The sequence below is a fragment of the Plectropomus leopardus genome, chromosome 17 (genome assembly GCF_008729295.1).
Source record: "Plectropomus leopardus isolate mb chromosome 17, YSFRI_Pleo_2.0, whole genome shotgun sequence".
NCBI classification, from domain to species: Eukaryota; Metazoa; Chordata; class Actinopteri; order Perciformes; family Serranidae; genus Plectropomus; species Plectropomus leopardus.
Genome location: NC_056479.1, coordinates 407,977 through 435,327, shown reverse-complemented (window position 1 = coordinate 435,327; position 27,351 = coordinate 407,977). Strand labels below are relative to the sequence as shown.

At 40.9% G+C, this 27,351-nt stretch overlaps 1 protein-coding gene across 1 annotated transcript; it reads left to right on the top strand.

The window, feature by feature from the left end:
* The first annotated feature begins 407 nt into the window (after positions 1–407).
* dus1l (dihydrouridine synthase 1-like (S. cerevisiae)) lies at positions 408–26,397 on the top strand. The gene is made up of 14 exons (XM_042505815.1): positions 408–486; positions 10,955–11,228; positions 17,644–17,752; positions 17,888–17,938; positions 18,082–18,194; positions 18,369–18,451; positions 18,598–18,701; positions 19,977–20,124; positions 21,185–21,281; positions 24,145–24,233; positions 24,416–24,585; positions 24,676–24,713; positions 25,343–25,418; positions 25,772–26,397. Exons 2-14 carry the CDS (start codon positions 10,992–10,994, stop codon positions 25,963–25,965), a joined length of 1,509 nt encoding a protein of 502 aa, XP_042361749.1. The 5' UTR covers positions 408–486; positions 10,955–10,991; the 3' UTR covers positions 25,966–26,397.
* Positions 26,398–27,351: the final 954 nt, after the last annotated feature.

Here is a 27,351-nt window from a genome sequence, read left to right as displayed (position 1 = left end):
TTGTTTACAACCAAAAACATGGAATAAAACATTCAAATATTTGTACTGGAAGCCATGTCCACCACGTCATTTTTACAAACAAACCTGTATTTTCTAAAATTAACGGGTAATCCAGGTAGACTTTGAGTTCCACCTACCTTCCCCCTGGTCACAATTGATCGAAAACCCTAGTAACTTTTTTTTCAAGAGCTTATTTAGTATTGAAGAAGGATCTCCTTAGAATAAGGGAACTTTGGCCACACTCCAGCATAGTGGGTGGCGGTAATTCACCTTAAGCTTTAGTTGCCACCTGCCATTAAAAAAAGCAAAAAGTTTCTGATCCAAACTCCAAACCAGTTGGTGGCGGAAATACACCAAAGCATTTTTGCCAACCGCCAAAAGTGCTCAAAGAAGAAGAAGAAGTTTCTCACCGGTGGTATTTCACCGTTGCACTCAGTAGGAATAGTGCTGCACCAGGACCACCGCAAAGTCCTCACAACATCAAAGGTAAACTCACTGATATGAAGCTAAACATTGATAAGCAGAGTTAGTAGCGTTAGCTGAACAGGGCCCTGTCGGACGCTGCAGAGACACCGAGACACTCAGAGCTGTACTGCACGCTGTATGTGTGTCCTGCGGTGGACATCATGTGCTACAGGGCTGCAGTTAGCTTCACAGCTCACAGAGCTAACATTAACCAACACCAGGCAGTAAAAAGCTAACGAGTATTGACAGTAGAAAGTCAAAGACAGAAACACTCTAAACCAACAAAGACATGAGGTTGTCGACGTCGCTTCCTGATGTTCGGAGACACGTGCACATCATGCTAAACTTGCACGTTCCGTCAGCTGCAGGATTTGAGTGCGTCGCTCTTTTTGGAACTGAGTATCAACATGTAGCTTCAGTCTGTCCAGAAAAAGCAGTCAAACAGCAACCCTCAGTGTCCCAGCTGAAGACTCTGTTGAGCAGGGACTGTGGACAGATAGAAGGTTTCTGTGTTTACTGCTGCCGCAGATTAACGCCACTAAACTACCTGAGACGGAATTACTGGGTTGGGAGACATGGGAAAAAAATCAAATATTAGGATATTTTTCATAAAACACGTAATGGTGCTATAACATATTATTTACACAATGAGATTTTTGATAAATAAACATAGATAATGGAAATGTAATGCCAAAGTTTGTATAGGTAAATAATGGACCAGAAAAATACATCACCTTACTTTAATGCAGCCTTCAAAAACAGGAAAATACAACACTTACACTATTATGATATCTGAAATATAAGACAATACTTATCTGGAAGATATCTCATATCACAATATCAATATAATATTGTTATATATTACCCAGCCCCAAATAAAGTATTTTACTTTAACGGTTGCTAAGTAAACTAAACCACACTGTGTCAAAATGAAGACGTTGTTGTGCTGTATAGAAGACTCATGCTGCAGTTGGAAAGAGAGTAGAGATACACACACGCCAGAAAAAAACTTTCTCTGGTAGTCAGTGGTTGCACATTTAAAGGAGCTCTATGTGAAATTTAGGACTAGGATGTCTGTTTATTCAGGAATAGATCATCAGTGTGGAAATGTTTTGTTTTCAGAGCAACTGCGCACCTCATATGTTAACAAAAGCTGTACTGAGGACACAGGAAGTACCATGCTGGGCCACTTGGCTGACTTCTTGCTAATGTGATGTTAGATGCTCTGTTTCAGCAATCTTGACTGAAAAAACGTGCATGTAGACTGAAAGTCATCCATACTGTTCTGTCAGGAGGTGCAGGGACTTAAACCAGGGGTGAGTAAGAGAAAGTATAAAAAGTAGTAAATTGGTTAAGTTATGAGTAGAGGAAAAGTCATAAGCCATAGGCTTATGCTAATAACATTAGCATGTTGCATATGTGGGGAAAATGTGACCTACAAAAGACAATTGTTTTGTCTGTTATCCTTGACAATTCTTATTATATATGGTTTTATAGTTATATTATTATAGTTTTATGCTTTAGTGCAAAGATCTTGTTCTTAATCCATTTTTAAGGATTATGGTCTTCAAGTCAGACAGCCTTGACAAAAAAAGATCATGGTTTGATTCCAGAAAGCCTTTTCAAACAGTGTGAACCAGTTTTGGTTTTTTTTTAATTATTATTTTTGGCTTTTATTGCCATTAATTGACAGGACAGTGTGAGCGTGAAAGGGGAGATAGAGAGGGGGAGACATGCAGCAAAGGGCAGAGGCTGGTCTCGAACCTGCGGCTGCAGCAGCGAGGACACAGCCTCTGCACATGGGGCCCTCCATCCACTGAGCCACCAGGCAACTCGAATGAACCAGTTTTAATTATTTCCAATTATGTATATGTTGTTTTTTTCTCTTTCTGGCCAAAAGCAAAGACAGGGGAGGCAGCTTCTAACCAACTGTGTTAAATGAGCACATTAGTGGAAGCATTTTCCCGCTGTATCCCATATGCTGCAAATCTGCAGTGTTTCCCCGAAAATGTTAGCGAGACTAGAGACACCCCGCCAGGCCTAAAAGTTAGCAAGGTTTGCGTAGGATGATAAAGTTCACTGTACTAGCTATCTTTCCCCTTAGGAAGTAGAAACAAACTTACCAAACCCTCCCAATTTTCCTGGGACACCCCCGTTTTTCCTTGCCCCCTCCCGGTGTCCTCCCTAGGTCCCATCTCTCCCGTCTTTTTCCCGATTTAGAGCCCCCGAACGCACATAATCTCCACAGAGGACTAGGGGTCGCTTGCTTTGATTTCCCCCATTCTCTAACTTGGAGTGATGGTGGGCTGTTGGCAGCTGTAGAAGAAGTTATGAAACTGAAGTGAATATTACATGTTACAGTGTTGGACTAGGTGCCTCTGTAAAGACAGAATTCTCTGTTTGTTAATCAGCAGCGCAAGGTTTTTCACAAACTGTTGGTATCAGCGGAGCTGCAGACGGAGGATGTGTTAATGATCAGAGATACAGCTCCAGAGGAAGATGCTCTCCTCCGCTGTGTTACTGCATCTAACAGTATATTATTCTGCATTTTAACACATATTTCAACTCTGTTCCCAACTCTTACCCTCCTGGCGTGTGACATACATCTGTCATCATCAATTTCACGCTCTCATGACACCAAAGCAAATCTCACGCTAAAACACTGCAACAGCAGAACTGTTGAACAGTCATGTAATGCAGTGAATGATATGATTTTGACTGTAGAATACAGCCGAGTATTTGGCAGTCAAGCGGCGTTTTATGGTCATTGAGCAAACAACTGACAGTCTGACAGCAGCGCAGTGCTCTGATACTGTAGGGAGGGAGACCTAATGTTTAATTCTGACAGAGATTGGAAGCCAGTGAAGTGAGTGGAGAATGGGTGTGATGTGCTCATATTTACGCACTCTCATCAGGAGTGAGAGTGCAGTGCTGTTTTGTACATACTGGAGTCTCTGGAGTCTCTTGCTGGGGACCTTAGTGAGAAGTGCATTACAGTAATCCAGTCTGGAGGAGACAAAGGCATGGACAAGCTTCTTAGCATCAGAAAGGGTGAGTGTTGGATGGAGTTTGGCAATAGAGCTTGGCAACCGACATGCACGTCATCATGCAGTGCATTATGGGTGTTGTTTGGGTCAGAACCGCCATATTGTGTGGCCACCCAGCAAATGAATAGCTAACAGCTAACAGGTAACGGGAAGCAGTATTGGTTATCTTACGCTCATTTTTCACTCAGTGTGCTGAAAAGTAGTTCAGAAGACAGTGGATTGTACATGGAAAAACTTTTACCAGATGCTAAAAAAAATGTTCCAGGTCGTGTACCCAGCCATTGGTAAACTGAACGTGGGCTTCTAAAGATTTAACATTTGGAAACTGGGACGCAGTGTAGGCTTATACTACACACAATCAGTCTTCTTTTGGTATTTCATAGGAAACTTCTCCTTTGATAAAGTGAATCTTCTCAATGTAAGGTTTTTTTGCGTCAGGTAAAAGTTTTTCCCTGTATCAGTGCAGCCACCAAAGGCAAGGTCACAGCGCCAGGACAGATATCACCACAATCAGGCACAGCCAGGGTTACGGCCAGGATCCGGGAAAGCTAGGAAACAAGGGAGCAGGAATGCTCCGGAGAGCCAACGGGATTAGCATAGTGCAATTCAACGTACCCAAGGTGGTGAGCAGTAAAAAGGATAAGCAGTCAATGAGGATCCTAGAGTCACTCATCAGCAGTTACGACTTAAATGTTAATGCCAGAGAGCAATAATTGAAAAGAAAGAAAGAGAGAGGAAGCAGAGCCAGAGTGGCAGGTCTGAACGGACTCAAAACCACCCCCGCTGTATCGGGCCAAAATATCTGCCACCTCCCCCTCCTCCCTGTCACATGGACGGGGATTTCAGCTGAGCACAAGTGAACTTGTGCCCCAGGAATATACACACTAATGAAACTAGGGTCACTAATCAGCTATTATGGCTTAAATGTAAGGGTCAGAGAGCAGTGTTAGTCCCACTGCTCTCTGAACCCTTTAGAAAGTCCTGCAGCAGGTTAAACCTATGTCAGCCTAACTATGGGCTAGTCCAGGTAACCTGAGCCAGCCCTGATTATAAAAGTGGAAACGGTGTCTGCCTCCCTAACCGAGACTGGAAGATGGTTCCATAAGAGAGGAGCATGGTAGCTGAAGGCTCTGATTACTATCCTGCATTTGGAAACTTTGGGAACCACAAGTAATCCTGCATTTTCAGAGGGCAGTGATCTTCAGTGTTGATAAGGAACTATGAGCTGTGAGAGATAGGATGGAGCCTGACCATTTAGAGCTTTGTAAGTAAGGAGGAGGATTTTAAATTCAATCCTGGATTTTACAGGGAGCCAGTGCAATGAAGCTAAAACAGGAGAAATATGGTCCTGTTTCTTGGTTCCCATTAGAACACAAGCAGCAGCATTCTGCACCAGTTGGAGAGACCTAAGTGATTTGTTGGGGCAACCAAATAAAAAGGAATTACAGTAATCTAGCCTAGAGGTGACAAATGCATGTACTAATTTTTCAGCATCTGTCTAGGATAGGATATGTCTAATTTTTGCGATGTTACGGAAGTGAAAGAAAGCAGTCCTTGAAGTTTGTTTTATATGGGAGGCAAAAGTTAAATCTTGATCAAATAAAACTCTAAGGTTCCATACAGTAGTGCTAGAAGCCAAGGTAATGCCATCTAGAGAAATTGCATTGTTAGAAAGTTTTTGAGGTGTTTGGGGCCAAGAACAATAACTTCAGTTTTGTCTGAATTCAGCATCAAGGAATTATGGCTCATCTCGGCTTTTATGTCCTTAAGACATGTTTAAAGTCAGTTTCATCTAGCTTCATAGATAGATACAATTGCGTAATGTCAGCATAACAATGAAAATATCCAGTGTTTTCTAATAATGTTGCATAGAGGAAGCATATGTAAAGTAAAAAGGATTGGTCCAAGCACAGAACCTTGTGGCACTGCAAAGCAGACCTTAGTATGTGCGGAGAATTGATCATTGATGTGAACAATTTGGGAATGCAGTGTTTCCTCTAGGATTTTTTTCAGCAGCGGGGGCAGGCTCTCCGGGGAGCCGTGGCGGCGTAAACAAATGACACTTTTTAAAGGCTGAATGTAAAAATAAAAAATAATAACAAAAATTCAACAATAAAATAATAAAAACAAGAAATAATAATTTCTTGATGGGGCTGTAATCAGTGGCAAAGTTTGCACCCAGGCTCAGAACAATGGATTTTTCTTGGTTTTTTGTAGAACAGCTCTAAGGCTCTGTTGTACGGAAATTCCCCAAGAGGTGGCCCGTTGATGCTCAGCAGCATACATGCTGCAAGGTGATCCCCCTGCAGCCTGTTTCTCAAGTCAGGCTTCACCTACAAATAGAAACGATAATTTTTTTTAAAATGTATTTATTTTTTTCAACCCATTTAGGGTCCCAGCCTGATAGCCTGTGTTTCCCTTTATGTTTTTCTCCTCTACTCTCATCTCTCTCTCCTGCACCATCACTTTGCTCTCCTGCTCCTTCACTCGGCACTCCCCCTCCTGTACTCTGCTCTCCTTCACTTTGTTCCACTGCTCCTCCCTGTCTGTTACTTGTCTTATACCATTACATAAAACATTAACGTTAGATAATTTACACTCACGTCACATTTGATTACAAGTGTGAACATAATTTTTTACCTAACCATCATAATTTGAGTCAGTAAAAAGACTAATGATACCTGACTAGCGCCATCCTCATCAGGTGTCTTTCTCTTCTTTGAAAAATATTTGAACAAGCTCATCTGAAAATGCAGTCAGCAGTTACATCATGGCGTGTATATCGCTTAATGCTATCAATTAGTTTACTCACGTTAGCGACACTGAGTTGAGTTGGCACCGGGCCCAATTAACTTAAGCTACGTAACCTTAGCTGGCCATCAATATTTTGCGAATGTTTATTTAACTAATAAAATCTATTATAAATTCTCTTAAGCTAATAAGTCTACCTTTTCTCCGGTAAGTTGCACGCTATTTTCAAGCCGACACTCCTCTGACTCTCCGACCTGATGCCTGGATGCGAGTAGCTAATTAACGTCGGCACCAGTTAGTTCTGTTGGGGGGTGGGAGGGGGCGGTGGTATCTACCCCAAAGAGTAGATACGGAGCAAGATAGTTATCTGCCTCAGCACTCGCGACACCCAACGCAGTGCAGGACTGTGCTGTGATGCGGTGGTGGTGTATTTGCAATTTAAAAAAAACAAAAAAAAAAACGACATTTGAAGGAGCGGCGGGTAGGATTTAGGAGTGGCGGCCCGCCACTCCTAAATGAGTGTAGAGGAAACACTGGAATGATCTCATAAGTAAGGTTTAAACCAGGCTAGTGCTGTTCCTTCAAGGCCAATTAACTGTTCCATTCTATGCAGCAAGATTTGATGGTCAATGGTGTCAAAAGCAGCACTTAGATATAAAGGATTAAAACAGAGACCAGACCTGAATCAGAAGCAATCAATACGTCGTTATTAATTTTTACTAGTGCCGTCTCTGTACTATGATGAAGTCTAAAGCCTGACTGAAAGTCCTCAAATAAACTATTACCTTGGACAAAGTCACAGAGTTGATGAGCAACCACTTTCTCAAGGATTTTAGAAATAAAGGGGAGATTAGATATCGGTCTATAGCTAAAATCTCAGGATCGAGAGTGGACTCCTTTAGAGTTTTAATGACAGCTACTTTAAAGGACTGTAGTACATAGCTCGTTAATAAAGACACATTGATTATATTTAATAAAGTATTTTCTAATAAGGGTAAAGCTTTCTTAAGTAGCCTAGTTGGGATGGGGTCTAGCAGGCGTGTTGATGGCTTAGATGCAGAAATCAGAGTATAGAGTCGGCGAAGGTAAATGGGGGAAAAACGGTTCAAATAAATTCCAGCCCTTGCTGCTATATCCAAGCTACCTGAGTCCAGGGTCAGGTCAGTTAAGGGCAAGAGGTGATGAATTCTATCTTGAATAGTTATAATTTTATCATTAAAGAAACTCATAAAATCATCACTGCTCAGGGCTGAAGGAATACAAGGCTCTATGGAGCTGTGACTCTGAGTCAGCCTGGCTAGTGTTGAAAAGAAACCTGGGATTGTTTTTATTTTCCTCAGTTAATGATGAGTAATAGTTTGCTCTGGCATGGTGGAGGGCTTTCTTCTTTCTTTTGTACATTTTAAGACTATCCAGCCAGACTAAATGGAACTCTTCCAGGTTGGTTGAACGGCAGTTTCTCTCAAATTTTCGCGATGTTTGTTTCAATTTGCAAATCTGGGGGTTAAACCATTGAGCTAATTTTCTTTGTTTCATTATTTTCTTCTTGAAAGGTGCGAAAGTCGAGAGCTGATCGTAGTGAGCCAGTAGCACTATCAGCAACAATCAATTTGAGAATGACTTTAGTTATTAAGAGTATTCTCAGTCACTGTAAGACATGGTAATGATGTCAATGCAGAAGGAATCAATTTCTTAAATTTAGCCACTGCTGAATCGGATAGACATCTAGAATAATAACTCTTACTGTAGGGGACTTGTACTCGAGTAATAAAAAATTCAAAGTTATTAAATAACAGAGCAGGATTCTCGGGGAAGACTAATAAATCTTAAATATCGATGCTGTATGCTAGGACAAGATCCAGGGTGTGGTTGTAGCGGTGGGTGGGTTTATGTACACACTGACTGAAGCCAATTGAATCCAATAGCGTGGAGAAAGCAGAACTAAGGCTATCATTATTAATATCCATGTGAATGGTTAAAATTGATATGATAATTACTTTGTCTGATTTAAGCACTAAACTTGATATAAGCTCAGAGTATTCAGATAAAAAATTCAGAGTAAGAGCCGGGGGCGTGGTACACTATAACAAAAAGAATGGGCTGTTGAGTTTTCCAGGATGGGTGAGAAAGACTAAGAAAAAGGCTTTCAAATGAGCTATAATTTAGTTTAGCTTTAGCATGAATTGCTAAGCTTGAATCAAAAATAGCAGTGACTCCCCCTCCTTGGCCAGTGTCCCGCGCAACGTAACTATTTATATGACCAGGAGGAGTGGATTCATTCAGGCTAATGTACTCATCAGGACACAGCCAGGTCTCTGTGAGGCAGAATAAATCAATGTGGTTATCCAATATTAAATCAGTGACTAAAAGAGCTTTGGGTTATAGGGATCTATGTTTAAGAGTCCGCATTTGATTCTCCTGTTATGATGCTGTTTGACAGGAGATGTATTAATTTTTACGAGATTTATTTATTTTAGATTTAAAGAAATTAAGTGGTCGGCGGGCAGACACCGTTTTTATAACATTTACAATATGGTTGTGTGACTGCTAGAAGTTCAGAAAAGCGTGTAAGACTGGACCCTCTGCACCCTGGTCCCAACTCTGGGATGTCATGGCTTTGGGCCTCTTATAAACTCGGCCAGATTCCTAGAGAGGAGAGCAGCTCTATCCAAAGTGGGATGGATGCCGTCTATCCGGATAAGACCAGGTTTACCTCAAAAAGAGTGCCAATTATTAACGAAGCCCACATCATTTGCTGGACACCACAAATGAGGGGTCCAGAGAAGATTACGGTGTCCGACATTGTCTTTGCGTACTCACACACTGACTCGATATTAATTTTAGTGACCTCCGATTGGCGTAACCGGGTGTCATTGCCACCAAGGTGAATAACAATCTTACTGTATTTACGCTTCGCGTTAGCCAGCAGCTTCAAATTTGACTCGACATCGCCTGCTCTGGCTGCAGGGCCTGCTCTTAGGAGCAGCACAGAGATGCTACCAGAGGCACAGACAGAGATACACCAGAAGTGAGATATCACACTTACCGCAGCACGTCAGTACGTCAGCACTGTCCAGAGACTTGTCCAGGATATGGTCATGTATGAGACAGGATTTGTTTGTGAGAGATTGTGCATTCAACAGTTCAATTTTGATATTTGATGAAGCAATGAATCTCTGGATTGGCCGAAGCAGACTGAAGTCCACTCCACGTTTTTCCTCCCGCTCCGTGTGTCGTGGAGATGCTCTGTTTCCTTGGCTACAAGTACGAAAAGCGACAGTGCTCTGATGACGTGGGAAAGATGTGGCGGTGCACACGGCTGACCAGAGTGATGGAAAGCAGTGACCAGACTGGGAGTAAACAAACTTTCGTCGAGAGCTTCTGTGAATGTAGCTGGATCGATGAAGGCGTTCAAGTTGTTTGATGAGTCTCACAATTGTTGCATTTCATCAGTTGGGTCCTGGAATAGTTCAACATCATACTAGTCGTGGAGAGTGTAAGCATGCTATTTGTCTTTAGCTTAGGACGTGGTGTAAAAAGTTCATCAGCAACATGACAGGAGGATTCAGAGCCAGGTGAAGTAGGTCATGATGAACACTGAAGGAACTGAGAGTGCAAGAAGTCAGGCAAAGCAGGCAGGACTGTGGCTGTCTCGTTAGCAGCTAAGCTGCCAGCTAGTGTTGCACAGCTCCAAGAAAATCTCACTCGGAAAACTAGAGCGGCTGATGAGCCAGTCGTCATCGCGCAGTCATCACATCCTCTTGGTCTCTAAAAATGCGTTCTCTTCACAGTGCGCAATTTTCAAAATCTTCTTTTAATGCTATAGCTGCCATTGTTGTTAACATTATTGTCTGCACCATTTTGCGCACGCCTTTTTATACACTCATCCAATTGCTGACAGGTGGATGTGTTCGAAGTTCATCTGTGTGTCTCTCATTATAAACAGTTTCCCAGCATCACCTCTAAGTGTCGCCAACAGATCAAAAGCAGTAGAAACGTGCTTACGCCAGCCATGAAGTTGGCATGGAGCACCGCATATTTCCATGGTCATTTCACTTGATACATTTGAATGTGAGCGTCGAAAAGGGCTCTTTGTACAAGTTTAACCCTGGCAGCAGTGGTTTGGATTAATTGCAGTCTTTGTATATTACACTTGCTGATGCCAGATTAAAGTGCATTACAGTAATCAAGTCTGGAGGAAAAAAAGTGTGGATCACCTTTTCTAAATCTGCACTGGAAATGCTGACTTGAGTTGATCTTTGTTAAGTGTCTCAGTTGGGTAAAGCAAGACTGCACCACTTTAGTAACCCCGATTCTCTGTCAGTACAGCACACACTGAGGAATTTTATTGCTTCAGCTGACTGCATTAACCATTAGCACTGACTAGTTGGTGAATTTCTCCTTCAATGCTGCATACAGAACCTTAAACCAGAACCTACATTTTATTAATAACTTTGCCTCAAGATTCCTTCCATTGTCATGTTTTGGAGTCCAACACAGTTGGACTTATACTACTTACCCGCAGCCAGAATTCCATAGTTAAGTTCTAAGGCTGAGAGGAAATGTGGTGGAAATACTGTGTGCTCCTCCATCCAAATCTGGAAGTATTCAACTCTTCATTTCCCAGAATAGCTTTCCTTAGTGTGTCCACTTTCCTTGTGTAAACCCCTTCTTTTTTCCGTTTTTTGCAGTCTTTTATTTATTGTTGTCCTTCCTGGAACAACTTTGATGGCCAAGCTCCAGGGTTTTGAGTTCTGGAGGAAGACCTTGAAAGGAGCACGCTTTGTGGTGGCACCCATGGTGGACCAGAGCGAGCTGGCCTGGCGCCTGCTGAGTCGCCGGCACGGTGCTCAGCTCTGCTACACCCCCATGCTGCATGCTCAGGTGTTTGTTCGTGACGCCAACTACAGGAGAGAAAACCTCTACAATGAGGTGTGTGAAGAGGACAGACCTCTCATCACGCAGGTGAGGTCACTTACATATTATGGTTGTAGACCCGAACATTACCCACCATTGTTGATTTTCATATGCAGTTGTTACAGGCTAATCAGTAGGCATGTCTTGTATTTTTTTTACATAAACACTGGGCCTTATTCACCAACCACTCTTATGGAGAAATTTCCTCATACAACTAGGGATGTAACGATACATCACAAGGCAGTTAAAAACCAATAAAAATATGTGAGATTCAAATCTGTGAGAGGAAAAATGAACTGCAATACTCTTTTCAAACAGTAGAGGAAGTACGTGTTCAACGTCCTACGTCATGTCTGAGACTAGAGACATAAGCAAAGGCTCCGTGACAGGCGATATTGAAAGAGAAGATGCAACCCCCACTTTGAAATCGAAGTGTGGTGGCATTTGAGCTTCATTAAGTCAGATAACAGAAAAGACAAGAACAGTCTGCAAATATTGCAAGAGAGTGTTGAACCACACAAATATGATGCAGCATGTGAGCTGACATGATCGTGAGGAGCTCCGGTCAGAAATCCGTAACGACAACTATGTGGCCAAACCACACTGACAAGCACATTTACAACCCCACTCACCCAAACAAGTACAAGAGCCAAAGAGAGTACCCAATTTATCACATACGAGTAATAAATAACCAACATAGTTCTTCAAACTTACCCTCACTGCTTTCCCCTCTAGAAAAAGCATACCTCTCCACCTTTGTCCCATGTGAAAGGTTTGTTTTTTTAACAGCAGGGGACATTATGAAAGTCCAGAAATGCATTCATTGCATAGTTTGTGTTTTGCATTTATACTCTACCTCAGAATAAAAAGGGATTCTTTAATTTGATATCAGAAAGAACAGAAGATGCAGTATTTTGTCTAATTTTTGTTTGAAATAATTAATAGAATATTTTTCAGTCATAATTTTCTGTAATCTCATTTTGTATTAAAAGAAATTATGAGAAAAATGTATCGAGGAACCCAGTTTCGTGAATTGAATGGAATCATGAGTTGACTGAATTGTTACAACCCTACTTAAAACCCATTTTCACAGTTTTTAAGTAAATGGGTTTAACAAGATTGTAACATTCATCAGTGTTTTTTTATTTGCTGTTACATCAACATTTATTAATAATTATTTTTTATTATTTTACAAAGCAATATGGCCTTTTAAATCAAACTGCAGTAACGCCTCAGTTCACATCAGTTATGTTAATGGGAATGGTTCATCTAATAATTAGTGTTTGATCATGTTAGATAATATCAAAAGTGCTTCAGGCAGACGGGATGAAGACTGACAAAGGAGAGTTCAGAGTACATTATTGATAACTTTGTGAAATGGTCCATCTTCACCTGTCTGTCTCTCTCTGTAAACACTCACAGCTTGGAGAGCACTGTGGTGCTCGTCTCTGTCCTCAGTCCTGACAGTTGTGCTGCTATCATGCATGAAGTTTGCAGTGTGTGGGTCCGGTGCTTGATAAAGGGACCATGCACATGCCAGGTCTTTAACCGCCTGGAAAACATGAGGTTGGGTGTGGGTGCTACTCGTGTCCACTCTGTGCCAACTTTCTAAGCAGAAATCCTGGGTGCTAAGCTGATCTTCTTCCAGCAGTTTCTTTAGTGTGTGCACATGACATGCTGTATGTGCTGCTGTGTTCCAAAAGTTAAACTCAGGGTGCAAAAATAAGTGCTTGGAAACGGCAGCGTAGTGGAGGTGTGGCTTACGAGCATACCTGCTGCACGGCTCCATTGAAAACATTAGAAATAAGCGTACAAAAAACAAAGCATGTGTACCGTCCTTAACACGTATTTTTAGCATCACATGCATCTGTTATCCACTTTTGACGCTACCAAATATTACAGTTTTTACAGAGTCGACCTGTTGGAGGTGAGCTGTTTGCGCTGGTGCAGTAAGAGCCTGATGTCTGCCTCTCTTCAGCTTTTACTGTTCTCCCTGCCACATCAGTAGTCTTGTTTTTATTTAGGAAAAGCTGCTAACAAATTGTAGCTAAATATAGACTTTCAAATGTGAACATGAAACAGTAAAATAAAGTAGATATATAAAGTACAAATAGGATGCAGGAGAGAAACAAAACCCCAAACCACAGAGATTCAGTTAAAGGCTACAGAAGCACTAAGAGCTGAACACACAGAGACTTTGAAAATCTCGTCCTCTCTGCTTTCCTGCAGACAGAGGTCACACTTGTTTCAGGATGAGAAGGTGGGGGGGGTCTTTGCAGGTTGGCTGCAGTTGGCATGACATCCTGTTGAGGGCGGGTGTTTGTGTTTCTGGTTCTACTCCGGAGAAGGTCCATCTCTGGCGTGGTTTAGTGTGGGACAGTGCGTCTAAACTGACGATGGAGATGGAACTTGGTGCAGTATAGTTTGACTCAGCATGGCCAAAAGTGACTATAGAAAGATGGTATCTGTGTGCACACAGCCCTGCAGTCTCATGCCCTTTTATGGGGATTTACCTATGCTAATTAGGCTCAACCAGCATGCTCTTTCAACTGACTGGCTATAAGAACCCAGGTCCAAATATTTCTGCAACATAACATCATGTCATGAATCTGATGTGTTTTCGACCTGGTGTATTGCGGCAAGATGAGTAGCAGCGTAGTCTCAGAGCTCCCAGAAAGGTCAAACATTTTCCCCATTTTTAGAGGATTCTTCACGCTGAGTTCACCGTAATTCCCAGGCATTGACCTGAAAATACAACGATGTCACAGATCACTCAGACCCAAACCACTGCCACAAGCCGCCCCGAGATCCATGATCGCCAGCTTCCTCGTCTACAGAACCAAGGATCTGGTGTTGAGTACCACATGGAAAAAAAAGAGGTGCATCTCAACAGAAAGCGAGTTTATTTCAACCAAGATTACCTGGTAGAAATAATGAAGAAAAGAGAAGAATACGCTCCGCTGAGGAAGGCGTTAAAAGAAAAGGGACTGAGGTTCCAGACACCGGCACTCGCTAAACTCTGAGTCTTTTATGAAGAAGGACTCACAACATACAGTACTGCAAAAGAGGCGATGGAGGACATGCGGAGGAGAGGGATGCTGACAGCTGATGAAGAAACTGGCGAGAAAGAGAATAAAAGGACGAAAAAAAAACACTACTTTCTCTTGGTCTTGGACTTGCCTTTAAAAACATAGACATACGGGTATGTAAGAGGCTTTAAAAAGGCTTCTTGGATTTGAATATTGTTCTGGTTCTTTGTATATGTTACATGGTTATAAGAGTAAGTGTTAATGACAAATGATAATGACAAAGTATCTCCAAGTAGCGTACGGGATGCAGCCAAAGCAGTAATCAGGGGAAAACTTATAATGTTGTCTTCGATCAAGAAAAAGGAGAAGCAGAAACAACTAAATGATTTACTGCGTGAACTAAAAAAAATAGAAATCAAGCATATGGAACTTAATGACCCCCAATTATTAAATTAGATAACTATGACTCAACAAAATTTAAACAAAATATATGACGACTTAGAGGAGATGAAAGTTAAATTTACTAAGCAAAGATATTATGACAATGGGCCTAGAGCTAAAAAATTATTAGCTTGGATAATAAGAAGGAAACGGGATGAACGATCCATTCACAAAATCAAAGACTCACAATCCAGTAAATTGTGCCATAAACTAGAAGAATCCCCAAGTATTATAGGCTTTCTGAAATCATTAGATCTGCCATCCATTGGAATAGAGCAGAATAAAATAATGACATCTGAAATTACAAAACAAGAACTGGATACAGCCATTTCAAGACTCAAAACTAACAAAGTACCAGGAGCGAATGGATATCCGTTGGAAAAACTTTCAGGGAGGTACTATCACCAGTATTATTAAAATGCTTCAATTTTACAGGGGGTTTTGCAGGGGGAGAAGTGCCAATATCCTGGAGAGAGGCAATAATCTCTGTAATCCCAAAGATGGGTAAAGATAAATTTGACTGCAGTTCATACCTATATCTGTTTTAGTTTTGGACTATCGATTATTTGCCTCAATAATTGCGAAAAAATAAAAAAATATAATTTCTGACATAATAGATTAAGATCAAACAGGATTCCTCAAGAATAGACAGACAAAGGACAACATAAGACGGGCTCTACACTTAATGGACCATATGAGCAAAAGTAAAGACAAATCTATTGTTCTTAGCCTTGATGTGGAAAAGGCCTTTGAGTCTGTTTATTGGCAATATTTATATTTAACATTGCAATGATTTGGCTTTAATAATTTGGTAATTATTTTCTTAAAAGACTTATACTACTTACCCACAGCCAGAATAAAAATAAATGGCAGTTTATCTAACCCTGTGGCACTTGAAAGAGGCTGTAGGCAAGGTTGCCCGCTAAGTCCAGCCTGTTCACTTTATTTATTGAGCCACTTGCACAAGCAATTAGAGAAGATCAAGAAATACAAGGAACTTTGATTAGGAACATTGAGTTTAAGACCTGCCTTTGCACTTGACGCATTGATCACCCTTTCTCAACCTGATTTATGCTTACCTAAATTATTGTCCTTGTTAAAAACATTTGGCCATTACTTTGGTTATAAACTACACATAAAACACAAATTATCTCATATCTTTCTATAGACCTACAGCACAAATACACAATCTTTTTAATTGCAATTGGGACAATGACACTATTAAATACTTGACACTTTACACCACAAATTACTCGCCTATCACAAAAGAAATAAAGGCAGATTTAAACAGATGGAACTTACTACCACTGGACCTGTACAACTGAATAGACATAATTAAGATGAACATTCTACCTCGACTACTTTTTCTCTTTCAATCAATACCCATAGAAATACCTCCAAAACAATTGATTGAGTGAAGAAGAATGTTTTCAGGATTTGTATGCAAGGGCCTGAAACCTAGGGTTAGATATAGCACACTGCAACTACCTAATGAAGAAGGGGGGTTAACGCTGCCAAATATGGAGAAATATAATAAATCAGCACATATTTGATTTATTGGTGTAACCCATATTATAGTGCTAGATGGAGAAACTTAGACTTAATCCAATTGGAAATACACCTCCAGACACTACTTGAAGACAAAAGTCTGTATTTATTGGTAAAAGAAAACTTAAACAGTACAAAAACATCCTTAAACATTTAGTTTGGTGAATGTCGTAAATTAAAATTGGAAAATCAGATCAAATTGTTACAATGGGTAACAAGCCCAAATGGACTGGCGATACAAATATTGGCCCTTTAAAGGTATTACTACATAATGTCTCATTTCTGACAAAGGGGGATTGGTTAACTTCCAAAAACTTAAAGATAACTTTTACCTAGAAAATCAAGACTTCGACAGGTACCTTCAGGTTAGGGCTCACTTTAATAGTAATATAAAAACAACAAAAGAACGCAACACAGACTTGGTTAACATTCTGACCAACGCATATAAATCTAAACTTAACAAAAAACTTATGGCTAGAATCTATGTCTACAATCATACAATGGGAGCTCCACACTTAAAATCAAATCTAAGTGGGAGAAGGAAGCTGAAATGACTATCTCAGAAGAGGATTGGCAGAACATCTGTAAAACCCAATTCAGCACCTCAAGTTCAGGTCATTGGGGGGAATTTATATGAAAAAATATGATTAGATTTTTCATTACTCCAAAAATAAAACAACATCAGAAAGGTCAGTCAGGAGATTGACAATGCTGGAGGGAATCTGGGCACTCCCAGGTAGATCATTTCCACATCTTCTGGGACTGCCCACTGATCCAACCCTACTGGGGGGAAATAGTAAGAAAGATCAACCTATTAATGGGTTTTGATATTAAATGTGATTTCTGTACAATATATCTTGAGAATATCTCCTCCGCAATCAATTCTAGTGACAAGTACTTAATTTGAACAATGTTGGCAGCCAGTAAAAAAGCTATAACGAGAAGATGGCGATAACGAGACAACTCCCAACAAAAGAGGAATGGATTGGAATTGTAGAAGAAATAAATTATATGGAAAAGCTAACCTTCTCCCTGAATCTATGTATGGATACATTTACCAGTTGCTGGAGGAAGTGGACAACTCATTTTGATTCAGTCTCTTCATAGCATGACAGGTAATTGATAAAGGATATATGCCCCTTCCCCTTGATTGTATCAGTTTTACCTATGTGACTGATTGACCTACACTGTTTTGTTTTTGTTTGTTCCGTTTGTTTTTTGTTTTTTTTCTGATTGAGTTATGCTTATATTATTGTGTGTGCTTGTTGTTATCGTCATGTATGTTCTATGATATAAATCTATAAAAAATATAGTAAAAAAAAAACCAAGAATCTGATGTGTTTTCTCAGGACCTTTCTTAAGAACAAATTTGAGAAAACAAAACTGATATTTGTGTTCCTCATGTAATGCCAGTAAATCACAATGTTGCATTCTCTGTGTGCCAGTTTTGTGCCAATGATCCAGAAGTGTTCCTTCAGGCAGCTCTGTTGGCCCAGGACTACTGTGATGCCATTGACCTCAACCTGGGCTGTCCGCAGATGATCGCAAAGAGAGGTATACACATTTCCTACAGAAAATGAAACCCTAGATTTTGAATTTAGTGACTCCCAGTGGTTGTATAAGGAAAGACACTGATGCCAAACCTTGCAATAAAAAGAGAACTAACTTTTCTGGATGCGTGTTTCTAAGGGCACTATGGAGTTTTTCTGCAAGACGAGTGGGAGCTGTTAGAGAAAATGGGTATGTCTGCATTGACTTAGCGTAGGACTCCAGGATAATCTCAGTCAAAATGTAAATTATTTAAAAAATCAAATTTTTGCATTAGTATAGCACCACTTAAGCACAGATCACCAGTTACCTAACATTTCACTCTTATTTTACAGTCAGGTTAGCCAATGAAAAGCTCTCAGTGCCCATCACATGCAAGATCCGTGTGTTTGAGGAGAAGGACAAGACGGTCCGCTATGCTCAGATGTTGGAGAGAGCTGGTTGTCAGGTGGGATCGGTGTTTAACCAAACAGGATGATTAACTGATCTGTAAAAATATGAAGCTTACTTAAATTTCTTAATTTTTATATTTTATTGAAAAATCTGCATATAATGCAGTTTTAGGAAGAATTACAAAGGTGTTGAAAAGCCCTTAGTTTGTCTTTGTCCAATATCTTTCCAGCTGCTGACGGTGCATGGCAGAACCAAAGACCAGAAAGGGGCCATGACAGGTGTGGCTAACTGGGAGCATATCAGGGCCGTACGGTGAGCTGTCATCACTTCTTTTAATCCCTCACATGTACTGTATTAAATCTGGAACATAAACATCTGCTTAGCTCTCTCTACTTGACAACTTAACCAAATGACTCAACAACAACATCATTTCAGTAACTGTTGTATTTTTGCTGCAGGAAGGCAGTAAATATTCCAGTGTTTGCCAATGGCAACATTCAGCACCTGAGTGATGTGGAGCGCTGCATTCAGGAGACAGGAGTGCAAGGAGTGATGAGTGCAGGTGAACAAAATGTGCTTACAATGTAGAGTTTTACCAATGTGAACATGTTCAAATTGGTTGATATTAACCCAAACACCACTGTTTTAGGAATTTTAGGAGGTGTCCCACATGATTCAGCAGTCAATCCTCAGTGGAACATAATGACACCATGTGCCAACAGAAAGCGAGCGAACTATCACGAGGTCTCGTGCAGCACCGGAGCTCTTTGTCCACACTATACCCATTAAATATGCATGTTACTCTTTAAACCAGAGAACACACATTTTATATTGTGATATACATATATAGCCAAAAGCAAGTAACGATAGCCTACCTTGCTTTTAGTGATCATTTACCTCAGCCCAAATGTTCAGCTTCATGGCAATCTCCCTCCAGCCAGCTGACTCTGTGTTTAAGTTTTTATAGTGAAAAAAGGAGGTTTTGTATATAAAATTCCTCTATACTTAATAAATCAGCCGGTCCTCAGCCAGTGCTGCCCTTTCAAAGTGAGCATCAGAGATAAATAGAAAGAATCAGACGAATGACTATAGTTCAGCTCACACACCTTCAGCCAATAAGGACAGCTCTGTCCTTTGCTTCAGATCCAACATGTTGTCATATTGGTGCAGTTTTAGACTTTTGAGAATAACTCTGCTCCTCTCATCAACCAACACAGTCTATCAGCTCTCCCCTCTCTGTCATCCCTGGCTCTGCTGTAAATTCCACATGGCCTGTATGACACGAGTTGCTCTATTAGTAAGTTTACAAACATGATATTATATTAATCACTCTGTTATATTGCTTATAACTAATGCAATTTGGCTTGGATTCAGCGCTGTAACTGAGGCTACTTTTAAAATTGCCAGAAGGTGCCGGTTCAGCTGGTCTGCATAAATCTAACTGGTTTAAGCTTGTACCCTGGACCAGACCTGCAATATTGAAAATCAACCCAACTCTACTGCGATGACTCATGACATCGCATTTTTTCCCCTTTCACTTATGGTAATACATGATATACACCCATCAACCACAGCATTACAACCACTGGTGGTGAAGTGATTATTTCATAACCATTATCTGGTCTGTAATGGTGTTTTTTTTGGGGGGGGGGTTAAGTGGCATCTACATCCAAGGTTTCCCAACAGAACATTGCATTGTAACAACAATGTAAATGTTGTTTTCTTCACCCACCAGTGCTTTGAATGTCTTGGTTGTTTGGTGTATAATGAGTAGTTGTGCTCAGGAGATGCATTGTTTTAAAACTTATTTCTATGTTCATCTTGATATTATATGTAGAGGGAAACCTCCACAACCCAGCACTGTTTGAAGGAGTAAGCCCCCCAGTTTGGGAGATGGCTGGGGAATATCTGGAGGTGGTGAAGCAGTATCCCCCCTGCACTCTGTCCTACGTACGAGCCCACCTATTCAAGCTCTGGCACCACACGTAAGTCTCTCTTTCTGTATAGCCTCATTCCCACTGCACAAAAAACTACTATCGCCCACTAACATCTGGCTTTTTAATGCAATGGGAATATGTAAAATCGGCATTCAGACCCGGGTCAAATGACTTTGCAGTAGACAAGGGTCACCCCTGGGTGAACATGGTAATTTCAGCTCCTTAAATGGCGAAATGCAATGATGCCACTCTCCGTGTCCTCCAAAGCAGCACTAAAATATTGTTCCAAAGTAGTCTGCACCAAATTTAAAGGGAGATTTAATAAGTAAGAGACAATTAATGGGAAGAAACCACTGAAAAGAGCTCTGTTCCTGCTGCTCTCTACTGTTTACCTGTTCTCCTGCCTGTCTGTGACGTTGCATGGACACACCAACAGGACAGCATACACACACACGTCAACTGACAGAGAGGCAGACTCGCTCTCCTGTGATGAGTTCAGTGACAGTGGGAATACAGTGGGATTGCTTATATTTAGCAGGTTTACCCGTGTTTAAAAATCCTGCGTGCGCATGCTAATTTTGGTGGGAAAAGGGTATATGTGATACACGTATCCAACCCCTGGAATGAAAGACAACTGTCTCTCTGTTACTAGTCCAAGACAGACAACATTCTCCTCATCTTCAAAGGCTTGAAACATGAAATATTTTGAATTAAGTTATGGTCCTAAAGATTTTAGTCCATGAGGAATTGGAAACATGAATTGGCAATGTGCAACAACATTTTTCGTAGACACTAGATATCAAACAAAAGCCAGAGATTATGTCATGCTAGGTTTCTGAGAGCTGTAAATTCATCACCTCTAAGCAAAAGGTGCAGCCCTAAAGCATAAATCTGATGTTTATAGCATGTTGGAGTGACTACTTTTAGTACCCAGTATTCAGTAATGGTGGAAACATTTGGTGTTGTTCTTTCGTTCTTTCGCTATCTTTCTCCCTCTCTCTCCCCTCTACCTCTCTTTGTGTGTGTGTGTGTGTGTGTGTGTGTGTGTGTGTGTGTGTGTGTGTGCGCGCGCGCGTGTGCGTTTGCACGTTTGCGTGTGTGTGTGTAGGCTACAGATTCACCAGGACCTGAGAGAAGACTTGGCCAAGGTGAAGACCCTCGAGGGTTTGGCTAGTGTCAGTAACCAGCTGAGGCTGCGCTGCGAGGTAATGCAAACAACAGCTTTACAAATATACAGCAGCACCAGAGAGAGGGAGGGAGGGAGAGAAGGAGGCAGAGAGGGAGGTTAAACAAAAGGCAGACAGACTTTGAACTGCTCTGAATAATCCCTATTGCAAATGGCTTCATAAAAACCAAAATTGTGTCAGGTATCTGCGGTCTGGATTGTGGTGGTCAGACAGCAGTCATGTTTAGGAAAGGAAGAGGAGAATACCTCTCAGTTCACAACAATAATGCAATGCTCAAGCAATGAGTGGAGTCACACTGTGGAGCCTTATTCCCACTGCACAAAAACCCTTCAGACATCTGGCTTTTTAATGCAATGAGAAAGCATACTATCGTCATTCACACCTGGGCCAAATTACTCTGGCTAAAACATTGATCCAAGTTAGTTTGCTGCACTGAGTTTGAAAGAGAGACTGGATAAGTAAGAGATATACTATATAAGAGAGGTAACCACGTCTCCATATATCTGCTCTCTACTTTTCACCTGTTTTCCAGCCAGTCTGAGTTGTCAAACAGACACACCAAAACAACCTACACACACACTCAGGAGGGCATACCCATCTGCTGCAGAGCTGTGTAGATCTCTACTGGCAGTGGGAAAGCAGTCAGTAACTTATTTTTAGCAAGTTTACCCTTATTTGAAAACGTATATGTACTCATTTTGGTAGGAAACTTGTATTAGACAGTAAGCAGGATTATTCATTGGCTGGTGCTCTTTGTGTGGCATCAGAAAGGACTGTGAGCCGCCTGGGCCTTATTTTAGAGAGCAGGATCTATGAAAACTCTGACTATGTTAAGGCTGAGATGAGGGAAACTCTTGAGTTTTCCATTTCACAAAGCCAGCTCAGCATCACCCTGAGTCAGTTAATATGGCAACATGCTCAGAGGAAGCAAAGCTGCTGGCTGACAGGTTTGCTTCCTCTGAGCCTGAGACTGAGACCGAGCAGCAGGGAGGACAGACACTTTGTGTACTTTTCTGAATCCAGACCGTGGATGTTGAAGCACAAATTAGTTAAAGGCTGTTGCGTCAGGAGAGGCGTATTAGACATCTTAGTCCGGCAGGACTATCTATATTAAAGATAGCGTGTCTCTTCACAGTCTGTCATTTATCTGAGCAATCTTCTCCACCCTCATATATCAAATATACCATGTTATGGATTTGTACTATTATAAGACGATATAGCAAATTATATTGCAATATATGAACATTGTTAATCTATAAAAAAAGTTTCTACATTTTCTGTATATTCCACACAACACAGTTTGCATTTTTCCATTGAAAATAATTTCATAAAATGACTATGGTCACTGGTGAAATGAAGTTCAGAATCACAGTGATTTTTTGTTCACTGACTATTTGAAGACATTTAATGAACATACACTGAGGCCATAATTTAACTGGCATTACAAAAGAAACATTTTCATCTTCTGAAATGTGCAAATAAAAGCCGTTAATCATGTTGGAAAACTTCATGGACTAATTTCAATTTAGAGTGCTAAACTTGTACATTTTAATTCAGCCTCAGACCCTGCACACCTAATAACAGGCGCAGTGTCTGATTCTTTACACCATCATCTCTTCACACTGCTGCTTTTGTCTTTATCACAATTTATAGTTTGTACCTGTATGTGTGTGAATGAGGCTACAATGAGAAACGTTATTTCTTTATTTGACATTGATAACTTCACGATGTCCTGAAGCTTCTTGTTGGCAGCTGGCAGCATGTAGAGCTCTCTTTGATCACATATTAAGAAACATTACATGCAGTGAAATTATTTTTGTAATAACTTTGAGGAAATATCTATATTAGTCATGATCTCTCTCTTTCTACCGACAACCGAACAAATCGGCAAAATTATCAAATGTGTTATTTGTGACTCGTAGATGTTCTGAATGCATTTTAGGTGGTTGACAAAAGGGCTGTCTTCATACCGAATTAATATAAATATACTGAATATTCATAGTCTACTTCATATCAACTACTATATCTACTTAAAAGAAAGTCGTGTCTTGGTTCTTTCCGGAAAATAAGACACGTCACTGAATTGCCATCATATTGCAAAAGTGATTGATGAATGAGGGGACGCAATAAACTTTATAGTATTTAAAACTTGCGCATTAACACACTCTGCAATCTTTTTCCATCATGCCATCTCATGCTGTTTAGCTGCAGCTGCCCTATTAGATTAAAAAAAACAAACAAGGTATGTTCATGTGCAGTCATTAAAATCTCTAATTTAGTGGGGTGAAGTAAGTAACTCTGCTTTTAACTCCGCTTCCTGCCAGTGTGAATCATGTTGTCTGCGTTCCACTAATGATGTCTTTCTTTGCTCACCATGAACCCGCCTCTCTCAGGCTGAACATACTCAGAGTTGACTGATCTTATTCTGATCAGCTGTTCTGGAACTGAAAACTCAGAGTTTTTCTGCTCAGTCTCAGTCAACTTGGAGGTCGGAATCAGGCTCAGGTTTGTTGAGCCTGCTTTCTGAAATAGGGCCCTGGTGTTGACATGCAGTCCGTATCTGATACATTATCCTGATCATCACATCTCATCACCGGCCATTGCATTTACACTCACCCGGTTTCTTACGGAGTATCCAAGGTGCCACACCTCATCTGACATAAAGAGCACCGACCTCTGCTAATATCAGAGGAGAGTTTTATAGGGGTAAAGGGAAAATGAGCAGAGGTGCTTACTCAGCTTGTCATAGTGACATAGAGCTATTTAATATGTGTGACTGTCAGGACCAGGCATGAATGTGTTGCTGATGGGCAAAGTAGACATACTTAGAGAATTAAAGATAGCTGTTGTATTAGTAGCTGTGCTGTATGTGTGTGTACAGGAGGAGATAGCCAAAGGAAAAGATGCAGAAGAGATGAAAAGTGGCCTGCCATTTCCCCATTGGATCTGCCAGCCATATGTCCGACCGCCGTGAGTCACCACCCTTTGTTGTTTGAATTTTTCTCTATATAAACGTTTAATACAATGATCATACATGGAAGAACAGCCATCAACTGAAGTGAGCTACAGCTGATTGTTCCAGCAGAGCTGGGCAACGAATTGTTAGCACCAGTCAAAAGTGACACAGTAATGTTACTGACTGTGCCTTACAGGCCAAAGAAGCCAGCTGCCAATGGAAACAGCCAGGGTCCAGAGATGAGGAAGGCTGTGTGTCAAAAGAGGGCGCTGGAGGACTCTGATGGAACAGCAGACACACTCTCCAAAAACAAGCAGAAGAAGAGATCTCGAAACCCCAACAAGAACTTCTGTCCCGAGCAAAAACGTCAGTCTAACCTGCCACATTCACCTCAAACTGCCGGCTTCCTCATCCAAAAAAGTCTAATGTTACAGTGTCTCTCCTCTCCTCCCACAGCTAAGTACATCAAATGTGAGCAGTGCGGGAACCCAAAGGTCAGCACTCACTTTAACCCTTTGAAATTTGGAGTGACATCACTTCTCTTGTGCTGTTGTCAGACACCTTTTACAAGTATTTAAACCCTTGAACCCTGAGCTTTCAGAAACATGGGTCATAAGGCAATGAGCAACTTGGTAGGAAATGTTCCAGAAATTGAAAGACATGGGGAAATTTAGATTATTATTTAATAGATGTTAAGGAAAATGTCTTGGGAGGGAAAAAGTAAAAGATAAGGACAAATTTATTTATGATGATCATAATTACATATTTAAATTAATGTTACATAATTCTTGTAATTTTTAAAAACTTTCTCCAGGTCAATTCCTTTTTTTTTGCCAATTTCTTACTGATCTTGGGATCATTTCTTCTTTTGTTGCTTATTGCCTTCTCCCCATGTTTTTGAAAGAATTCAAGCCAATTTGAATTTCTGTTTATGATTTATCATCACAAGTGTCTCAGTTCTCAAATACTCAAAGAAATGGTTGTACAATGTCAATGAAAATAAGTTGTAATGATGACTTAGTTAAAACAATTAACTCACAGGCAGACATCTAAAAGGATGCCCTTCTGTAAAGACTTCTCAAGCTCAGCCTCAGGACCTGATTCGGTTTCTTTTGCTCTGCAGGGAAATAAATGTGTCTTCAACCTGTGTCGAGGCTGCTGTAAGAAGAAGGCTTACAAGGAGGTGGCAGACTGTCCAAGTCAGTACATGCACAGATAACAGAGCCTGTGCTAATTATTTTATCACGTATATATCTGATACTATCAAAAGTCATAACCATTAGACATATTTCCAACAAAACAGTGCACACATGGGGTGCCCAGTAGCTCAGTTGGTAGGGCAGGCGCCTCATGTACAGAGGCTGTGTCCTCACTGCAGCGGCTGCCGGTTTGATTCTGGCTTTGGCTCTTTGCTTAAAAAAAAATAATGCACACATTTTGAACAAATATCTAAAAAGTCAAAGAGAATGCTTCAGTGTGTTGTCATCATAGCATCGTATGTTAAAATGATTTGTCAAGAATCAATGAACATAATCCAACCTTTTGTTGACAGGCCATGGGCTGAGGTTCAAGTCCAAGGCAGAGAAACAGAGAGCTGAGGAGGGCATGAGGAAGGAGGAAGCGAGGACGGAGGGTTTGGCAGTAGAGACAAAGAGAAGCAGCAGCTCTTTCCAGCCTGTCCCAGATCCAAGTCCTGAGCTGCAGGTGCAGCCTGAGGCTGCCTCAGCATGTCAGAGTCCCACCTAATCTAGGTCATTTCTCTGATTACAACAGGTTAACACCCTTGAAACATATTGAGTTGCGTTGAGTCCAAACGTTCATCACAGTAAACATCAGCTGCTAGACTGTTGTGTAGACCTGCTTTGGGGGGGTGCAGTTGAAGCTCAGTGTGTGCATGTAGAGGTAATCAAGGATGAATCAGGACATACAGAACATACAGCTGCTGAGTAACTGCAGCAAAGAAGAAAATGTGGATGGACATTGATCAGCAGACCAAACGTGTAAAGAAACTTTTATGTGATGTAAATTTCTTGAGCATTGATTACATTACATTATTACATTGATGGGACCTTTGGAAAAGTTTCTCAACTTATTCTGTCATCTTTCATTTTTGAAACAGATTTTATGAGCAAAAGTTGTGAGCCACGTTAAACCATTCAGTAAAACACTTTGTCCTAACGGGCTTGATTTAAGATGTTTGTATTTTCACCTCATGAATAGTTTACCTACTTATTCTGGATAAAGGTTTGCCTGTAGTTCATTGACCTATGTATGTGCCTTGGTGGGAAGTTCAACTGCCTATCCAGCAGTTGTCGGGTTATGGAGGCTGATGCGCTGGTTGGGTCAGCTTGTCGTTGAAGTAGTGGTGCTGCTGAGATGCTCAAATTTTTTCATGGACATTGTGGAAGGGAAGATGGGCCACCCAATAGTTTCATGTCACAGGCTGCATGCTGCTTTGCCCGTGACTTGTACACGGCTGCCAGGATCAACAGACCAATGTAGCCCTGGAAGTACTTTTCATTCTGGCACTTTGCCTTTGTGTGTCTCTCCTGCAGGCTCGTCATCTCCACAAAAACCCTGATAATCCCTTCTGTAAGGAAGGGATTGTGTGTGTATGTGCGTGCATTTATTTTCAGGTCACATTGTGCATAGGCTATAATAATATTTTGTTATTCTTATATCAGTCATTTTTTTCTCTACTGTTTGTAACACCTGACTAATGAATCAGGCTCATATGCTCACACTTTACCCCTGCAAAGACTCATACACACACAAACACACACACACACACACACACACACACACACACACACACACACACACACACACACCAAAGCTCCAGCAGACTGTTACTCATTTACAACACTGAACATTTGAGGTAAACTTGTATAGGCTACTATTGAATTTGAGGGCATGCAAGGGCAAGTGTACATGTACGTGCATGCAAGTGGGTGGGTGAGTGAAAGTGTGTGCCGCATGTTGTGTTTTCTGTTTTGGGGGGGAGCTGCACACACTCACACGTACACACACAAACACATTTGTTTCTCCATACACACACAGACACTACCCTGAGTACCCATAGCAATACAAACTTTTTACTACTACTACTTTTTTATTCTTTTTTTCACTACA

Bases quoted from the DNA above. Each gene is read 5' to 3' on its own strand.
- dus1l (XM_042505815.1), top strand. From the start codon at position 10,992: ATGGCCAAGCTCCAGGGTTTTGAGTTCTGGAGGAAGACCTTGAAAGGA. The intron at 11,229-17,643 runs GTGAGGTCACTT...TCTGTGTGCCAG, and splicing joins ACAGACCTCTCATCACGCAG to TTTTGTGCCAATGATCCAGA. The intron at 24,586-24,675 runs GTCAGTCTAACC...CTCCTCCCACAG, and splicing joins CTTCTGTCCCGAGCAAAAAC to CTAAGTACATCAAATGTGAG.